A 19,407-nucleotide genomic window follows, 5' to 3' on the forward strand; every position below is an offset into this window, starting at 1 on the left:
TGTCCAGGAATTTTTTGAAAAGTTTGTTTTTCTTCTTTATCATTTTCAGATGATCGGGCCCAACCCAAGGCTTTCTTATACTTCCATTCGATTTCACTCGTCTATATGGAAAGCAGGTGTCATAGTAACGGCGAAAAATAGAGAGGAATGCATTGTAGGCATCGTTCGCATTTGTTTTTTCATATACAAGAGACCAGTCACCATCTGAAACACACGCGCGAAAAGAATCCATGTTTGCTGTCGATAGGCTCCGAGAGATTATTGGAGGCTTAAGCATTTTTTTCTTGGAGAGATTGCTTGAATATGATATAAAGATGGGGCTATGATCACTTATGTCATAGCTTATAGTGCCCGCAGTTTCAACTGCTGTGTCTGCGTTTACAATGAACTGATCAAGCAATGATTGTCCAGTCAGCGAAACGCGAGTTGGTGTCGAAATCACATTTTTGAAGCCGCACGAAGTCACTATATTATTCAGCTGTAAAGAATGAACGTTATCACTGCCCATGTTTACATTGAAGTCACCACCTAGTAGCAAGCGATAATTTTTATCTGCAACATAGTCTAATACTTCTTCAACGAACTCGAAGAAAATGCTATGGCGGCCAGTTGGCGGCCGATATACCACAGTAAACAATTGTTCTTCGGCTTGTACGCACAACGATTCATAATCCCTAGTGATCCGCGTAAATGGTTTAAAAATGTCGGAGGATATGTTTTGCTTGACATGCATCGCAACGCCCCCACCACGAGTTTCACTTCTGTTTAAAAAATAATGACTGTACCCGTCTATAGATAGCATGTCACTGTCTAGACGATACCACGTTTCTGTGAACATTATCACATCGAACTGGATGCGGCACTCATCAAGAAAGTTTGAAACATGTTCCTGTTTAGATATAAGAGATCGCGAATTTATATGGACTGCAAAAACTGTGTTCTGTGTACAACACTTTAAAGGAATGTTGCAAGGCAAACTGTTTTCCAGGTATAGCATAGTGTTCTGAGGACGGCAGTATTGGTCTGCGTGACCAGCACCAGCGGCTTAGACAATCTTGTCCAAGTCGCCCATGCAGGTGATGCGCACAGTTGTGGAAGTCTCATTTTGCCTGGCGAAAATGTTGCCATTCTTTGTCCAGGCAAACTTCCATTTTTTATCCTTTTTCCTCGCCACAGTCAGGCTCATTAGCTTTTTCAGAGTAGGGCACAAGTGTTCGTTAATATACACGGCAGAACTTTCAGTCTGACCAAGATCAGTGTAACCAAGATCAGCAGTTGTGGCTTTGACTTCTTTTGCTTTACTCAGGAAAGCATCACGCTTCGATCGGTTGCGAAACTGCACTATCACATTTGGGCATGTCAACTTCTTAGCCGGAACCCGGTGGCAGGCTTAAATATCTTGAGCTGTTATGGGCACTTCGATTACTTCTCCAATTTTTTGGAGGATGTCAGGGAGGTTTTCGTTGTCAGCTTCGGGAAGCCCTTTAATTTCCAGGTTTCTGTTTCGAGAGTATTGCTCCAAATCGGTCAGCCGAAGCTCAAAAGCAAGGAGCATGTTCCGTAAGCTGTCGCGATCAGCAGATAGCGCAGCGTTTTCTTCTTTTAACGTTTTGTTTTCCTCCTTTAGTGCTGAGAGTTCAGCAGACATGTCATCATAATTCTTGCTGCAGAAATCTACGCTCTGCGACAGCTCACGGGTTTCTTTACGTAAATCCCTTTCTATTGCACTGCGCATTGCTGCAATTTCGGCGCGAAATTCTTTCCGCAGCTGATCACGCAATTTTTCTATCTCACTCGGCATGCTCAAAACACTCAAAACACAGTTGGCAGCGACAGCGGAAAAAGGTCACTTGTAGTAGAGAGGGTAAGTTACAGAATGCACTCAAACCTGTAATGCAGTTGCAGAAAGTTTAGCCGAAAGAGCTCCTGCTGCCGCTGTCTCTGCCAACTGAAAGGGCTGCTCTCCAATGTCGGCTCTTTTATCCCTGATGTCCCCTGGTGGCCGTGTTGCTTCCTGGCACGCTGGGGCGTGGCAGCCTTGTCAGTCCGTCGATGTCAGTCCGTCACAGTTGTCGATGATAACAGCGACACGATGATGGTGTTGCGCCGGTAGATCAGGAATTGATACCTGTAATGCAGTTGCAGAAAGTTTAGCCGAAAGAGCTCCTGCTGCCGCTGTCTCTGCCAACTTGACGGCACTGACGGCATGTGACATTAAAGGAATAGCGACACAAGATTTCTGGTGTTAATTTTTTTGTAATCATGCGCAAAAAAATTTGTAAACGGTAATTTGACATGTCAAAAATATCGGTGTTTTCGCTGCTTCATTATTTTTTCGCGTTACGGCTTTCCAAGCAAGCTGAAGTATGTACTGTACGGAATTAAACTGAAGAAACACCAATTATCTCATAGTTCTTTTAAAGCGGCCTAAACAAGATTCTTACTTCATAACCACAATTCGGCTGTTGAAGTCGAAGCTGAAAGAACATTGGAGAGATATTTTAATTATTTACCACGCGCAAGCAAATTCCATGTTATGACCAACATATACTACTGCCTTACGCATCATTCCAAAAACTAAAACCGCCAAAAGAAATTTTGGTCTGTATGCTGCTTCAACTAGAAAGCAAGAAACAATAGCCAACTATAATCGGTGCAGGCACTCGCGTATCGCAGGAGTGGAAGAAAACATTCGAGTGTTCTCAGTCTAATGGCTTTTCAGATTATCAAAATAACAATGTGAAGAAGCGCAGAAAATTTTTGCGCGCTATAACCGGATTCGTCCGGCCGAGACAGGTCTATCCTATTCGCGAGGTAAATCTCTGGTTGTCCTCAGTGCAAGTCACTGAAAGCAAGAACTGCGCAGAGTGATCAACTATCTAATAAGCAACTTATGACGAATTAATCGAATTAAGATCGAGTATTGATCAGGCTGAAGCTCTGTGCAGGGCGATAGTGGCAATGTGCATTGTTTCTGGGAGAGTGACCGCGTAGTACAGAATTCAGATGGTGGAACGGCTGTGCTCTCCTACAGATATATCGAGGAATAAAACGTAGCGAGGAGGTTGCGGAGCAGTGTAGAGATTAAACAATGAGTCGGCGGCGCCTTTATACACATGTGCAAGATTAGGCCTTAATGATTTAAAAACAGGAACTGCTGCCATTCCCGTCGCTTAAAACAGTTGCGTCGACAAAGTGATAGAGAGAATGTTGCTGACGCGTGTGGTATAGTACCCGGAGTGACACATACTATATCCCCAATGGTTTCGACGTGGTCGTTCCTGTATCGACAATGCAATTTACCTAGTAACATCCGTTCAGCATCAAATACTTATGAAAAGATTGACCGTGGCGTTGTATTTGAATATCAAGGGCGCCTACGACAACACATCAGGCCATTTTGGACACCTTGGAAGCTGCTGAGATCGGAGGCCGCATGTACAGCTGAATACGCAGCTATTCATCGGAGAGGTCGCTGTTTGCCCAGAGTCAGGGAGAGCAACGGCTCTAGATCGAACCTCGCGTGGTGTCTCACATGGTGGAGTGCTGAGCCCAACTCTCTTCAACCTTGCTCCGTCAGCCTGGTCGACTTACTGCTGCAGTCTGCTCAGATCTCCTTCTACACGAACGATATCTGTATTTGGGCTTCAAGTGTGACTCGTCCGCAAGTTCGTGCGAGGCTTTCGAAGGCTGCATCTATACTGACGTCTTACCTTCGTCTTCAGGGCCTCAACACTTCGACCGAGGAATGTTCCCTTGTGGCATTGACACGCAAAACTATGTCACATTATACCATATGCATCATTGGCAAAGCTGTCCCTTATGAGAGAAGCCATCACTTCCTTGGTGTAATCCTCAGCAGTAATCTCTCGTGGAGCCCTCATGTGCACAACATGGGAAAGAGACTAATGGTGATTATCCATGTCCTTCCCTTCCTGGGTGGAAGGTCCTGGGGCGCATCAGTGCGCTCAATGCTACAACTCTAACGTTAACTATTCCTGCGCTACCTGCGGTAAAGAGTTCCATTATTCAATAACATAACAAAATGAAACGTCAGGGCTCTTTAGAGTATGCAAGCGCAAGTCTCTGTATCTGCCGTGGACTGCATAAATCTGCCTCCACAGCAGCAACTACAGAGTTTACCACACTTGTCTAGAGCGCTCGAGCGGTGCCGTCCGGTGGAAATAAAGTGAAATTCTAAATTAGACATTGGCTTTCGCTGATAATACTTGCGCTGGAAAGAAGCCTAATACACATGTGCACCACACAGGCACCACCGCCTTACCCCCAGCAAAGCAGCTGCGATAAGATTTAACTTCATTTGCTCCCCCGCACACCGCTCGTGTGCTCTAGACAAGTGTGATCGACTCTGTACTCGCGTTGCCCGGAAACATCAAATTACTGCATACGTTGGTGTTGACGCTGTGAGAGCACATATTCGTCAACTCACACGGGTCCCCTCTCATCAACTCGCAACCCTTCGGGTAAATAGGCCACGTGCTGCATTTTTCAAAAGCCATTCATGTTCATCGCGCTTATATTCCATCAGAATTCACCCCTGCCTCAAGACTATGCTCTCCTTTATGGAGTCGACTATACAAACCACGAATGTACCTTTCTATTCTTGTAACTACGAAGAAAGCTGTGGTAATATTGGCTTCTTTCAAACAGATCACGTTGGAACATCTGCATTCTAACCAGAGTCGCCGCATCCATGTTTGCACAGATGGCTCAGTCAACCACTCTTGCGGGTGTGTGGTGATCCCGGCGAGGTCCGTCTTGATGAAGGTAAAGACGACCTACCACGCTTCCTCAACTGGTGCGGCTCTAGCTTCCATTCAGGCTACAGTTCAGTTCATCATGCCAAGATCCACCCCATGTATGATCAGTTTTCCCTGATTCTAAAGCAGCCCATCAATGCCTGTAAGCTGGTCTTCGCCGCAGGTCGCATAAGCAACTTCTTGCAAAGATTGGCTAGGTGTACCACTGAGAAATATCGAAAGGCTACGGCATCATTTCGCAACGGCTAGCAGGACATGGAGGTGTCCAATGAGACAACCATGTCGACGAGGCTGCCCCGCATGCCCCCAAAGACGAACTTCAAGTCTATATTCTTATATCAAGAGTTGACGCAAAGTGTGAGCTACGCAGGCTGGTGATGGAGCTCATACTTTCTGCGTGGAATACAGGCCCGTTTTTCAATTGTCGCCTCTGGACATTGGACTCCAAACTGCGCCTTCGTCTTCCCCGCAGTATGCCGCGTCCCGGTGTAACATTGCTTTGCCTTCTATGGCTGGGTGTTGCAGTTACAGAGCAATAAACGTTCCGGCTTGGGATGACCGACAGATTTGGTTGTGAGAGATCTGGCTGCAAAGAGGCAATTGTACATCTCCACTGCCAGTGTCCTGCTTTGGCGACTGAACTACGTACGCTGCGTTGTGCCCTGGGCGCCTCGGTATATGTGGGAGCAAAATTTTCTAGGGCTAGGTTCGCATTACACTTGAAAGAAAACAGACGTGGTAAAGAAACACTGTAGTTTTCATGACGTTTCGTCCGGGACCAGGCCTTCGTCTTAAGGCTGGTTTTCTTCAAACGAAGGCCGGGCTCTGGCCGAAACATCAAGAAAAGTACAGTGTTTCTTCATCACGTCTCTTTTCTCTCAAGTATACAGGGTATCCACGCTAACTTTAGCCAAGGGTTAAAAAATAAAATATTTGAGGTAGGCCAGGGAAACCACTTACATACACCTACGAACCGGCTTGCGCATCATGGGCAATTTTTATGCGAAGCATATTGCTAGGGCTACCACTCACGCCGTCGCGTGGGACCCCTAGCCGTGACACCACGTGACACCGTGACGTCACACCACGTGACACCGTGACGTCACACCACGTGACATCGGATGAGAGAGCCGGCCTCCACCTCGCGCCGTCGCCGTGGGACCCCTAGCCGTCACACCCGCGCATTCCCGCGCATTTCGAACGCGCGTTCACACTCGGTGTAGGTGAAACGCTCGCTCCACCGGGCAGGCAGACGCTGCTTCCGTGGCAATCCAGGCGCTCACCCAACGCGCGTCTCGGGGTTAGTCGGCGTTCCGGTGTAGCCATGCCGTTGTCTTCCCCCACGACGAAGGCTTCTAGTGGTTGTATTAAAATGACCAAGTATTCAACGAAGGAAAGCCATGCATTACCAAGCCTAGCCACTAATATGCTTCGCATTCCCCAGGCTTAGCCACGCTGAGCCTCAGCAATTTTTTTTGTTTTGCAATTAATTAATTATCAATTAAGATAATTTTTTAAACGCGTAAAATTTACTTTAGGCAGCAAATGTGAATAGCAAAGTCGGAGAGCACCTTCAAAACCCCCCATTCCATTTATTTGCGATAAAGAAAACCTCACGTGTGTCTTTTTTCCGAGCTCCAAAGAAAGCCCGCGAAATACAAGAAAAGTCATGTGATTAGCTCATTCGCGCGCCACGATTTTGCTGCTCTCAACCGTGGCTTGAGTGAACGAAATCAGCTGCTGGCAAGGCGCGACGACCTCAATGCGCCGGCATGCCGAGATGTCAACGGTGGTTGCGGCGCCCGCGCGAGCCAGTCTGCAAGCGTGGCGGTGCAAGTTGCAGCAAACGCGCCGGGCATTGTGAGCTACGAAATCGCCAAAGGTGACGAACACAAATGCGACGTGTTTTATTCGCCACTGCGAGGCAAAAGAAGATAGGCGAGCATTTTACTTATCTTCTTTTGCCTTATCTTCTTTCTTACTTCCTTATCTTCTTCCTTAGTTCCTTATCTTCTTCCTTGCCTTACTTATCTCCTTTTGCCACTGCCCGCTTCATCGTCTTCCGTCACATGACTCGGGGCAACCGAGCGATCGTCCCGATCGCGAACTACAGGAATGGCACAGAGGATGAAACGCAGTGCATGACGATGGGTGTGATAGAAGGGATCACAGAGAAGAGATCAAGGGCTTGCCGTCAGGATGAAAGAGATGAGCAGATGATGAGCAGGTGAAGCCAGGTGCCCGAAGATTGCGCCACTGGCCACGTGAAGTCAACGCCGAGGCCCGTGGACGCATCCAAGGACAGGGGCTGGTGTACTGTGCTTTCGTGTACGGGTGGGTGGTGAAGGGTCTCAGGCTAGTGGCGGCGGTCTCGGCTCAGTGCGGTCGTGGGTCGTCGTGTCTTCTAGATCGGTTCTCATGTGTGGGCGGTCATTGGGTCTGAGGTCAGTGGAGGTGGTCCTCCGGTCTTCTGGTCGGGGCTTGGGGCGGGGCGGAGACGAACGGCGGCGCCGGGGCACACCTGGCAGGCTGTGGAAGCGCCGGGAGGTGCAAAGCCACGAGCACTCTACCGAAGACCTCTGTGGACAGCAGTCTCCTATGCTCCGGGACCGGGATGATGAAGGTACCCCGCACCTCACACCAAATGTTACGTGACGGCAAGCCGAACAACTATACGTAATTGAAGATTGCGATGATATGATTTAATGGCTGCGGGCCTAGCGCGAGCGCTCCTGCCCGCGCCACTGCCGGCTTCATCGTCTTCCGTCACAATATACATAGTAAACCCCGGAGATTCCGTGACGCCAGAGGGTTGGAGAGGAGCAGGCAGAGCCGAAGCTGGGCAGCAAGCATTACATTTATGCTTCTCCTACGTGTGTGGTGCAGCAAAGATGCGGGGCAGCAATTTGTGATGCAGCCTGCGGGTACAGCTATCAATAACTGATCATTTTTGACATCAATATATCATTTTCAGTTGGTCCTAAAAATGTGAGCAGGATCAACTGAGAGCACAACAGTCTGGGAGCTAGTCCTAAGTTTTTCTGGGAACTCTATACTTATGTGCTCATACCAGTACATACCTCCATAACCGTGTATATACGGTGTTTACAGTCGGCGACAATCATCAACAGCAGCATAACTGCGTGGACTGCTGGGCAAAGTCCCCTCTCATATCTCTCCAATTAACTCTGTCCTGACTACAAGCAGGCGACCAGCGATTGAACTCTAAGAAATGTGATAAAAAGGAGAGTTGATCGCGCACAGCTTACCCAGCAGTAGTGGGCTGGAGCCCATAAAGCGAACGCTCTGCCTGCGCCCTCCGGGTGGTCGTTTTATTCTTTTTTGTTTGGTGTGGCATAGAAGTCTGCACCCTTAATTCAATATTACCGCGTATCATTGTAGTGTTCGTTCGTTCGCGCTCAAGGCCGTAGAAAAGGGTTGTTATCACTTTTGTTCGTGACGCGAGAAGCGACCAGACTAATCTCGATTGATCGCAGCCATGAAGAGCTGCATCTAGGTTTTTCCAGATTACTGTAGATGATCTTGTCCTGTTATCTCGAAGTTTCCAAGCCGGCTTTAAATTGAGCGATGCCGCGAGCGGCGGGAAATCGTAGTTCGACGACCGACGAGCACGTTTGTTGCTTATGCCGCTGCCGAGTGATTCAGTTCTTTTGCGGGCGCAAGTCAGCCCAAATAAAGAGCTTCGTTTCCAAGACTGGTTGGTGTCTTCCTGACCGCTGGACTGCCGTCACTACAACGTGGCAATATGTATATATATATATGGCACATTCTATACCTACAGCCTGAACATACCCAGCATGCATTGTGTACGTTTGGATGAGGAGAATTAATACAATGAACTCCTTACGCGATGGAACACAATTGGAAGAGCACTGCGCTGGACGGAAGCAATGGAATGTGTCACTCGCCTTTAACCATGGTCGAGAGAAACTCAGATCTACTGCGTTCTGTCGGAGACCTACAGCCATACCGGCTGTAACTACTTAGCACAGTTCAGTTTTGAAACACTATGTACACTTAATTCAAATTCGGCGAGTCCCGCAGGCTCTCTCAACTCTGAAAGCCACACTACGTCCCAGGTCCCTTTCTTAACGCGTGCAAGGCTGAACTGGCGGAAGCTTTTAAACAAATTGCTGTCTTTCTGCTACTAGAAAATGCCATAGATTGAGAACAAATTTCATTATAACAGCGAGTATCTTCTAGAACTCACCTTTTCGCTTTCACTATAGGGATAGTTAGCACGTTGTTTTTTGAAGTGAGACATTCCAAAAGCTGTGATTCCCACGTATGCATACCATATTTCAGGCGCGAAGGCTAATTGTTTGCTGTGCAGGAGAGAATAGCAGCCTGGTCTTTCGGGTTCTCGGCACAACACGGAAGTTTCGCGTGACTAATCACTTTAGTGAACTTGGCTTTCTGGCAGAATGGCTGCAAATGTAGTTACCACCGAGAAAACTATTTCCAGAAACGGCTGTGTGTCGCTGGCGCACTGGCTTACCGAGTTAGGTCGCCAGGAAACCGCGGTTGTATCTTGCAAGGTTTTTCTGGCAGCCATTCAGCTGAATGCCTCGTCCCCAAAACCGCATCCGCGAGGAGCGTGGCGAACACCTTTGTATTGTACGCACGCGCTCTCCCTCGAGAGTCGGCAACGATAAAATGCGCTATTCAAATTAACGGCTTCGCTCCTCGGCGTAATGCTCGTTCAGCAGCGTTCCCGAGGGCAAATGGTATTCGCGGCATTGTTCTGGAGAAGTATCCTGCATGTTTGTAAGGAGACACTTTGGTTCCCACCCGTAAATGCGTCGCACAATAAGGAACGACATTAACGCGACAGTGTCTGGGAGCCCTGGGCTCATCGTCCTTAGAGCGCTTTTTCACACAGGGAGACAGAAGACGCAGTGAGAATTCCCTAAGACAGTGAAACCTTGCAACAAAGAAAAAGATAGTTACCCTCTCAAGACTTGCGGTTTTAGGAATGGGTGGGTCGTTTTCCAGGAATTCGGCCCTGCGAGTGTGGGGCGAAACTTTCGTGTTCCAGATTTAAACGCGTGAAACTCTGCCTGTCGTCCTACTACTTGTCAGCCTGCTAAAACTCATCAGAGGCAAAGCAAGGAAGTGTGGCGGGAGGCGGTGCGAAGATATTCCGCGTCCTGGGAACAGCGCTGTCGTAATATATCTGCTGGAAAGGACGTCGCCGCGGACTATGGGTGCTTTGTTGTTCCGGAAGCGGCGAGGCCTTGAGTACACTGCTGTGTGTTCGCGAAGAGAATGTCAACCAGAGGGCGGGGAAAACTTCCTTTTCAGTAGACCCGCGCACTTTGTCTTAGAATGACAGCTCGCTTCCCTTGTGCTGCGAGCACGTAATGGCGTGCGTCGTATACACGACTTGTTCCAGTGCGTATAAGCCGTACTCGACAAACGTGACCGTTTTTGTTTTGCTCTTTCTTGACGACGTCTCCGTGCAAAGCGAGGGTCTGAGGAGCATTTTGGGTAACGTGCAAGGGGAACCGGTTTAAGTGTTGTGTGATGTTCAATATGTTAAATATTGGGCCGTGAAATGAGAACATGACAGGACCGCGCACGACTGCTGAAGTATAGAAAAATATGAGATGGCTCCTTTAAATAACGTTTCTGTCGCTCGAGCGAATGTGACTGTATACATTTGGTATAGAAGAGCCCTCTTCCCAGGACTACCTTGAAATGTTATTGCTGGCGTCTTATAATTTATCTGGCTTCGTCACGAGGTTCACGCTTCACGGAAGAAGAGGCATTTCGAGTCAGGCGGCCTGTGTCTATCCTTGGAAAACGCTCAGACGCAACTAATGATGGCTTGGAGGCCACAACGAGATGATACGACTTGAAGGCAGTGTCGACTTGCACGGTGTTCGAATAACAAATGTAGTGACGAACAATCCGAAAGCGCTATGGTACGGTTGTGCAGTATATTATACCCGAGAGGGCTATTCCGTTGATAAGTAGTTTATGTGTTTTGTAATTATCGGAACGCTATTGAGTTAAAATACGAAATCGGGTACGGCGCACCGTGTATCTCAAATAAAACAAATTATAAAACTATTTCCTTTTTTTCCGTATTGGCGATTCACTGCACCCGTGTAAAAGCAGAGAGTACTAGTACTCATTCTTTTATAAAGTTGGAGAAAAAGCGGCGCCTGCTAAACAAAACACACACACTATACAAGAGACCTCAAGTACATTCTCTTTTATGCCAGAAGCGACTGAAGATGAATTAAAAATTCATACGCTATGTTTGTCAGCCAAAAAGCGCTGCTATTAAACGTTCTCCCGTTGAAAGCATATTGAAACAAATATACTTAGAAAAAAATTTTAGAAATTCTTTCATGCAACTTTTCAGGGAAAAGGTCTCCGAGCCGATGCGTGTTCAACATATTTTAAGGATTGGTATGTTTATTTGCAAAGGTCCTAGACGAACAAAGCGACAGCACATTTCATGCCGCTTTCTCTGATATCTTTGAAGCTGCCCTTTCGCTGGAACCAATGCTTATTCCCTACCAAGTGTGCTCGCGAGGTAGACAACCTCTCAGTGCCCCAATTAATACCACTAAGTGCATGTTAAGATATATATGCCGTAAATACTGGGCTTCCCCTGTGCTGTTATAACTACTAGCGGACTAGAATCGGGATTCATGAACGAATCGTTATGACATAAGTTTGGAGGTGGACACTCGAAGCAATTCAATCACTGAAAAAAAAACAAGAATTAAGCGCAATTCAGTAATCTGCGGTACGCCTTCAAATCTGGACGCGTATTTGACCCCAGGAATATTACTTCAGTTACTTTCTCGAACTGGGCTAAAGTAGCTTTCTCTTTTATTTTTTTTATTTCAGCAATCGCCCCGCTAGCATTGTGTGAATTCAAAATAATTGCAGCTAACACCTCCTGCCCCCTGGTATCCAATTTTCTCAACTTTGTGTGTTCAGTTAAATATACCGCCGGCCCAATTTTAACACTGACACCATTTTAACCCTTTCGCACACGTTTTATACCCGTTATGTAGGACTATTTGCCGCCCTTCACTATTTGCCATAACTGCAGTAGATTTTTTTTTTACTCTGCCTGTTGCTTTATGTGGTCACTATAGTTGCCGACCATGCCTACAGTACCTGTTAGTATGGGCGTTAGTGCAGGCAAGACAGAAATAGAGCACGCTGAGTTGACTTTACGATAATCATGGCGAAATGGCAACGCAAATAAATTTAACATTTTATTCTTTAGGAGGCTGACCTGGCGATCGGAGACATTACGATCACGAGAGAGCGCCTGGACTACGTTGACTTCACGACGCCTTTTCTGCAGGTACGTGAAAAACTGCTTTAGGTCGCCTCATCATCTGTTGCACGCGACAACTCTGTCGCGCCTACAGAAGGCAGAAACAAAAAATTTGCCCCCTGAATTGTTCGGTCACAATCCATTCTAACTGAGCCTATTTGAAAGCTTTCTGCAACAGAGGTGTATCGATTATCAAGTGAGTGAGTAGAATAGGAAGTGATACGCCGGCTTGTGGTTTGGTGATAGACAAAAAAGTGGCATCGCACTTTTTACATTCCAGAGAGCGCGCATACAGAAAGTGAAATAACACAAAACAACGAATCCTCATGTGTGCGTGCTCAGAAATACCTGGAGCACTCGAATGAAAAGAAAGGAAAACGTGTCTACGGTCCGAAGGGAAAATAAAGAACTGCACCTTTTTCTGATCTACAACTTTTGGAAATCAACAACCATTTTGGGGCTGAAGCCAATTCATTTCATAGTTGCTTATTTTTTGTTTATATCAATGCATAAAAATTCAATTTATCATAATTAAAGGCTCCATAGCCAAGCAGATATTTTAATACTACCGCAAGTAGCAGTATTTTTTGACGAAATCATCGTCAACCGGAAGCAACACGCAGTTGTAGCTTTCAATGAAGCTTGTAAAGAGAAGAATATGAGACTCTTGCATATCAATAACAATCATCAAGCTGCATTCGATGCAACTACGCAGAATGTTCTAGCCAACTTAGAAAAAATCGGTTGTCATACTTGCGAGAAGTATTCACAACCTGTCTCTCTATATTGGGTAGTGATAGGGGAGCACTAAGGGACATCGGGGAAGCATGTGCGACACGTTCTCCTAGCCCACCACATATACGTAAGCATTTTTGGTCAGATTAGTGAGTTGTATGAACGAAATATAGAAAGATAGAAACTTCGCTGCTACAAAAGAAAACTGCAAAGTATTTGCTGTATGGCGCTGTATTTTGCATCGTCAGTGGGCGTGTAAGTTTGCACGCAAAATGCCGCCATTCGCAGCCCAAGTCGAAAAAAAGGTGTGTAATCCATTCCAAAAGGTATCCATGGGAGCGTCTAGTTATGAATGGATTGTCTGCGCCTTCATTGTTGCTTTCAAGATACTAATAGATACGTTTACAAAATGCTTCGATACGGCCAAATAACAGTATCCATTATGCTGGTCAAACTACGATGAAGAATATGTTTTAATTTGCTCTTTTGTATGTATAAGTATCTCCATTCGATTGCTTCTAAATCGCGAGAATTAGTGCCCCATTAGTAGCGGCACCCGGTAAATAGATTGTTACTAGCGAATATTACTTTTCCCCAATATCTGGGGCAGCAGCGAGGCGACTTCTCTAAAAGGAAAACTTGTATCTATTGGTATTGATATTGATTCCAAGCGTTTTAAAACTGCAGACCAAAACTTCTTTGATGACACTTGTTTGATCTGTCTGGAGGCAGATTTTTTTTCGGCATATGCCTTTCCGACAACATTAAGTGCTTCTCAACTATAGTACCAGATTGCAACGAAACGATACCTAACTCTTTTTTTTTACATCATAAACTCTAGGTATGCCATGACATGTTTGGTATCACTAGGTATGACATGCCATGTATGCCTTTTTCAAACAAAATTGCTGTTAAAGATTGACTGGTCATTATTTGAGCACTTTTTGTAGAAGGAGCTTTTCGTCGGCTACACTCCAAGCCCAGAGGAGAAGATTGAAGGGGCTTAAAGGGGCCATGTTGGAATATGAGACATTGTCAACACATACAGTCTGATGTAGAACTACCTTGTCTTTAAGCGATTATGTTGATGCAGGACTGGAGACACAGAAACGCCAAGATGGCTCATGTCCTTACTGATGTCAAGGGCCTGCCGGATGAAAGTGAAAGGGACATTGAAGAAGCCTTGAGAGGATACTCTGGGCCACTTGAACAGCACACGACTTTCTTGCGTGACTTTCACTAATGTAACCGAACGCTTTACCCGATCGCATTCTGTTGCGCCAAAGGCACGGGAAGGCTGATGGATCGCAAGACGCAATGGTGGCCGGTCTACCGGCTCCGTCTCTAACGGAAGATTTCTGCAAAACTCCTGGCTTTGCATACTTTTTCATCGGTGTTCTAGATGCAGGATTTCGATTGCTCGCTGTTTACGCGAAGAAATGTATCATCGCCTTGCTCCAAGATTTCAAGTACTGTGGACTGCCATAGCTTGGCCCAAAAGGCAACGTGCACCTCGGGACCATTGCAATAGCTGATGATGTGAGGAATCCATTTCTTGCAAACTGATGTCTTGTCGTATGGTTAAATCTCTCTAATCCGTTTAATTCATACTATAGCGTCAGCTGCATTGACTATTTGCCTCGGAAAGCCCATGGGAATTACGACTCCGGCACGTTTTAGAATGCAGGGAGGGCTATAATGTACACGCGAGGTGATGTGTTGCTTCCGATGCGATCGTTTATTGCTATGCAACGCGCTTTACCTTTTCACTTCCCGCCAGTACCAAACATTGCTGAATCGGACAGCAGCAACTGTGTTTATTGATTTCAAAGACGTATGCGACAGCGTACCTTACCAGGCCCTTCTACACGGTGCTGCAGCTGCTGATATTAGCAGTCGCCCATTTAAGCGGATAGCCAGCTCGGACAGCTCTCTTCTATAGTGTCCGAGATTCGGCGATCGGCGTGTCATTAAACATCGTGCATGGTGTCTGGAAGTGTGCAGTAACGCTCCCAACGTGTTTCAGCCTGGCTTTTATAATCCTTAACGGGTATATGGCTCACTGAATCGACTTTCGTATATATGCAGATAAAACCTACATTTTAGCATAAGTTCGTAGGATGCCTGAAGCTACGGGGGGAGGAGGGGGGGGGGGGGGGTACTTGGAAACCCAGCAACTGCCGTATCAGCTTACCTTCTCAGAAAAGGCCTCAAAATCCGCACTGAAAAGTAGTTTCTGTTAGCATTCTTACGCAAGACAAAGTCACGTTAAGCCACTGATATGAATGGCGAAAGAAGTTCTTGCAACACAGGCAATCGCTTTCTTGCGGTTTTCATCGATCGAGGCCCGTCTGTGAGCCTTCGTGCCTCGTGACTGGCGGCCATTACCTGCATTATTTTTTGCGGAAAAAGTCTTCAAACGCATCTGTACAGTTCACTGAGATGCTATTAAGTGTATAATCTTAGGTTTCTTTGAGTAAAAATTATGAGGTTGACTTGCGCCGATAATTCAGAAGTTTACAATGCGTTATTCTTGCATCTCGTGCGCCATACTCTGCCTATGACTAGCAAAATTTAGCGTGCTCAATCGAAACCCTAAAAGCTGGTTTGTAAGCAGAAGATGTGCCGAAAAGCACCCCCCTACCGGCGCCATTATCATTACCTAAAATGAACCTGCCATTAACTACACTGCATATCATACTGCGTTAGAATGCAGAGAAATATTATTCGTTTTCTTTTTGTTGTTACTCCTCGAAAATATGCTTCCAACCGAGGCGCATAAAGCATCAGATAGTATCATTGTTGATAACAGTTGTCTTTTGCCACAGTTGGCTTTACCACAGTTGGCTTTACGTGAAGCACAAGCCCGTGGACTCCTACACCAGCAGGAGACCACCCTGGAAGGTTTTTTTGCCAAATAAAAGTTGTTTCCTTCCATCCATCAATTTCCTCTAACTAAAGTGCAAGCGGAGCAGTTCCCGTCAAGACGTATGTGCGTGGGTTCATTCGCAGAACGATCTGGGCGTGCTTTACCGCAACGTGGAGCGCGAGTTCCACGGGCGTCCCGCGTTCCTGCGGCCTTGGACGGGAGAGCTGTGGCTGTGCGTGGCCACGGCCGCGCTGGCCTCCTCGTTGGCACTGGCGTTCGCGGCCAGGCTTAGCGCGGCCGAATGGGTGCCCGCCTGCTCCTCAGCGTCGGTGTCCAGGCGCGCCCCCTCCTCCTGCGCCGCCTACAGGAAGGCCTCCCGCAGAGCGCGTGTGCTGCGCAGCCGCTTCACCCTCGTTGACAGCCTCTGGTTCATCCTCGGCTCGCTACTACAACAGGGCACCGAAGTCTTCCCCAGGCAAGTGCCATAGTCTTTGTCGTGTGTACAAACGGCGCTTTACCCCACTGAAAGAACCTACTGCGGCAAATACTGCTCCATTTAGCTCAGGAAATAGGCTATTCAAAATGGCTGTTTTTATGGCATTCTTAATTCAGCGTGTTCGATCAAATATAGTGTATTTATGTATTAACGTGATAGCGTTACGGAGCTAGTGTCGCTGGAAATCCGGTGTCGTCGTCGGCATCGATGACCGTAGGCGACAAATCAACGAAAAATTCCCGGAGAAGCCACCTAGGAGGCAGAGGGGCCACCTAGGTCACGTAACCTTGTGGCGTCATCATAACCTGCCCACCGGATTGTGAGCAAACAGCGCACCCTGGCAGGTGGCAGTTAAATTTATCATTGGTCATTCGCATCGCTTAAGTGCTGTACCACAGGGGTGGTATAAGGACTCCCAGGGATGTATGAATGTTAATTAGAGAATGATGAACTCTGCATATATGATATATGGCTGTTAACCCATTAAATATATTGTGTCATACCCTAAAGGCAGAACATACCTGCTACCTCCAGTTTTTTTAGCAATACTGCCAGCCTTCAGCGAAGACCGTAGACAGCAGTGAGCGGTACAATGAAGGAAATGAACAAGAAAAAGACAAAGAAAGGTGAACAAGAAGCACACTGAGTAAATAAAAAGTGGCCCGCACTTGTTAAAATCATTAAAGCAATGCAAGATGAATGCTATTCGTATATCTTGCACAGACATTTGCCTGACACATATAGTGTGCACTAAAAAGACTGACAAAGGGCTGCAAAAAAAGTGACCGAAACAAAATGCCGGATCGCTAAACCACCTGTGTGTGCAACACGACAAATTATGCAGGCAAAACGTTCTGAAGCAGACTAATTCCCAACTAGGACATAAGAACATGTAAAAGAGGAAAGATAGGTAAACATTCTCCAATGAGAGTTAAGCAGTAAAGTTTCTTACGAGTAAGCCGCGTTCTTATCACCGTTGGCTAAGCAGCTACTATCGCACCTGTTACCTCACACTTTTCGCATTTTCCCGACCACCAGTGAAAACTCTGCAGGTAGATGATAGACTCCAGCCGCACTTGGCCTGTGAGGGCCTTAACGTCGGATGTAGACGAGAGTAAGAAAGCTGCCCCGCTTTTCAAAGAAGATTTGTCTGTTATTCCTTCCCCCACCCTCTCTATCCATCACCACCTGGCTCGACTGGCTTGGCGCTGAAGGGGAAGAAGAACAGCGGCTTCTGGTCGCCCAGGTGGTCTACATGCTCGGCCTATAAATTATGGTCGAATAAAAGTCTTTTACTACTACTACTACTACTACTTAGGCAGCAGAGCTATATTCGCTGTTTAAAACGTTGATTTATTTTGTGGCCGAAATACCTACACCGGCATCCCTACCCCCTATCCCAAACCCCACCCGAGAGGACTACGAGGCGACCCCGTCCGGTTTCTGCACCCTCGAGGCCCAAAGGACCTTAACGCTGCTCGCCCGGGCAGCGGCAACCGCCAATGGGGTGCCTGACTAGGCATTCCACCTAGTGGTTGTAAGGGCGTGACCCTTCAGATCAAAACCCCCAACACCTCTCCCTATGATTAAATAAATGTTTTCACCACCACCACCACCAGCCCCACAAGGCCATGCCTCCGATGTCTCCATAGCATTCAATTTTTAGCACGCTATTTTCAGATTCTAGACAAGGCTTACTGCCTTCCTTATGTCTATTTGCTCAAGGTACAGCAATATATGAATCGCCGGCGTGAGAAATTCTTTTCATCCAGAAATGCGCAAAATTGAGTTCAGTGGTTTCTTTTATTTCCCAGTGCGCTCTAAAATGGGCTGTGTACCTGGATTTGTGTCGTACATATATTTCAGTAATAATTGTTTTTATTCACTAGTGGCTACACGCTTTAAATCCGACCTCGGCAGCGACAGTGTCAGGAAACAGTCATATTAGGGTTTAGGTAAAATAAAAGGAGAACGGAAGCACATGGTTCAATTACAGCATCTAAACATCTCGTAAAGAACAAGTTGGCTGGATGACATGCCCACTCACTTTAACCAGCACTGACATCGCGCAGCACGCGGACACCTTTTGCATTTCGCCTTCAGCTAAACGCAGCCCATGGATGCTGACGCAAAGGCGCCCGTGTGCTGTGCGATATCAGGGCACGTTAAAGGTCCCCACATGGTGGAAATTATACCGCAGCCCTCAACTACGGCACCTACTTCTGTCTTTCTTGTTTGTCTCCCACCTTTCTCCCTTCTTTTATGGCACAATTAGGGTGTCCATTGAGATGTGAGACAGTTACTGCGCCATTTTCTTTCCTCAATAGCCAGTTAAGCTCTCAGCTTTTGCCTCTTAATGCAGCGCAAGAAGATATATTCATTTTATTTAATTATGTTAGCATGGCATTGAGTATTTTCGTTAAGGCTTCTTATGCTTTCAATTTGCTGAGATAGAAAACATCGGCTGAAAATGTTGCGTTATTCACCCTGTCATTTTCATCTTTTCAGAGCTTTGGCGACACGCATAATGGCGGTCGTGTGGTGGCTCTTCGCCCTGGTGCTCATCTCTTCCTACACTGCCAGCCTTGCGTCACAGATAATCGCACAGCACTTGCAGACGCCCATAATACAGGGCATTGGGGACCTGTCCAAGCAGTCAAAGATCAGCTATGGGTGTGTCTCCAAAAGCGTGGCGAGAGCACTGCTGAAGGTGAGTGAAGTACCTTAATCAGGTGTCCCGCTGAACAGTCAGAGGTGTGTCTGCATATGTTTCTCTGTCCTCGTCGTCTTCGCTCTGTTCACTCTCAAGGATGCCAAGCCAGGAGTAGTGTATGGTGAATTGAAACTCTTTTCCCCACTTCCTCCGCGCCAACTTCTTGGTCAATGAGAGTGTAGCAAGCGTGGGGTAGGTAGGCGGCGTCTCGAGAAAGAGCCTTGTGTAGCCATGGTCTCTTTGCGGAGTTTGGTCATGTAGCTTTAAGTGTGAGTAGTTTCACATTGTGACATGTTGAGCAGGCGTCTGTAAGTTTTGAAACGTTTTCAGAAGTATAGTCTTTAAAAAAAACACGAAATGAACAGCGTGTTCTGTACCGGAATTCAGCACGGAAAATTTCCCCATAAACTGCCAGGAAGTTATCAAGTTGCCACTTTTTCACTTTTGCGGCCCTCTCAAGCACAACTTTTGTCGTTAATATTC

At 46.7% G+C, this 19,407-nt stretch overlaps 1 protein-coding gene across 1 annotated transcript in view; it reads left to right on the forward strand.

The window, feature by feature from the left end:
- LOC149360724 (glutamate receptor ionotropic, kainate 3-like) overlaps positions 1–19,407 on the forward strand; it is a 505,094-nt gene that overhangs the window by 452,276 nt on the left and 33,411 nt on the right. Inside the window, exons 11-13 of the mRNA XM_089569381.1 lie at positions 12,058–12,138; positions 15,859–16,190; positions 18,720–18,921. Of these exons, the coding sequence (XP_089425507.1) occupies positions 12,058–12,138; positions 15,859–16,190; positions 18,720–18,921 (615 nt within the window). The remainder of the gene's footprint in view (positions 1–12,057; positions 12,139–15,858; positions 16,191–18,719; positions 18,922–19,407) is intronic.

This window comes from Amblyomma mixtum, chromosome 2 (assembly GCF_055824585.1).
Source record: "Amblyomma mixtum isolate Tamu chromosome 2, ASM5582458v1, whole genome shotgun sequence".
NCBI classification, from domain to species: domain Eukaryota; kingdom Metazoa; phylum Arthropoda; class Arachnida; order Ixodida; family Ixodidae; genus Amblyomma; species Amblyomma mixtum.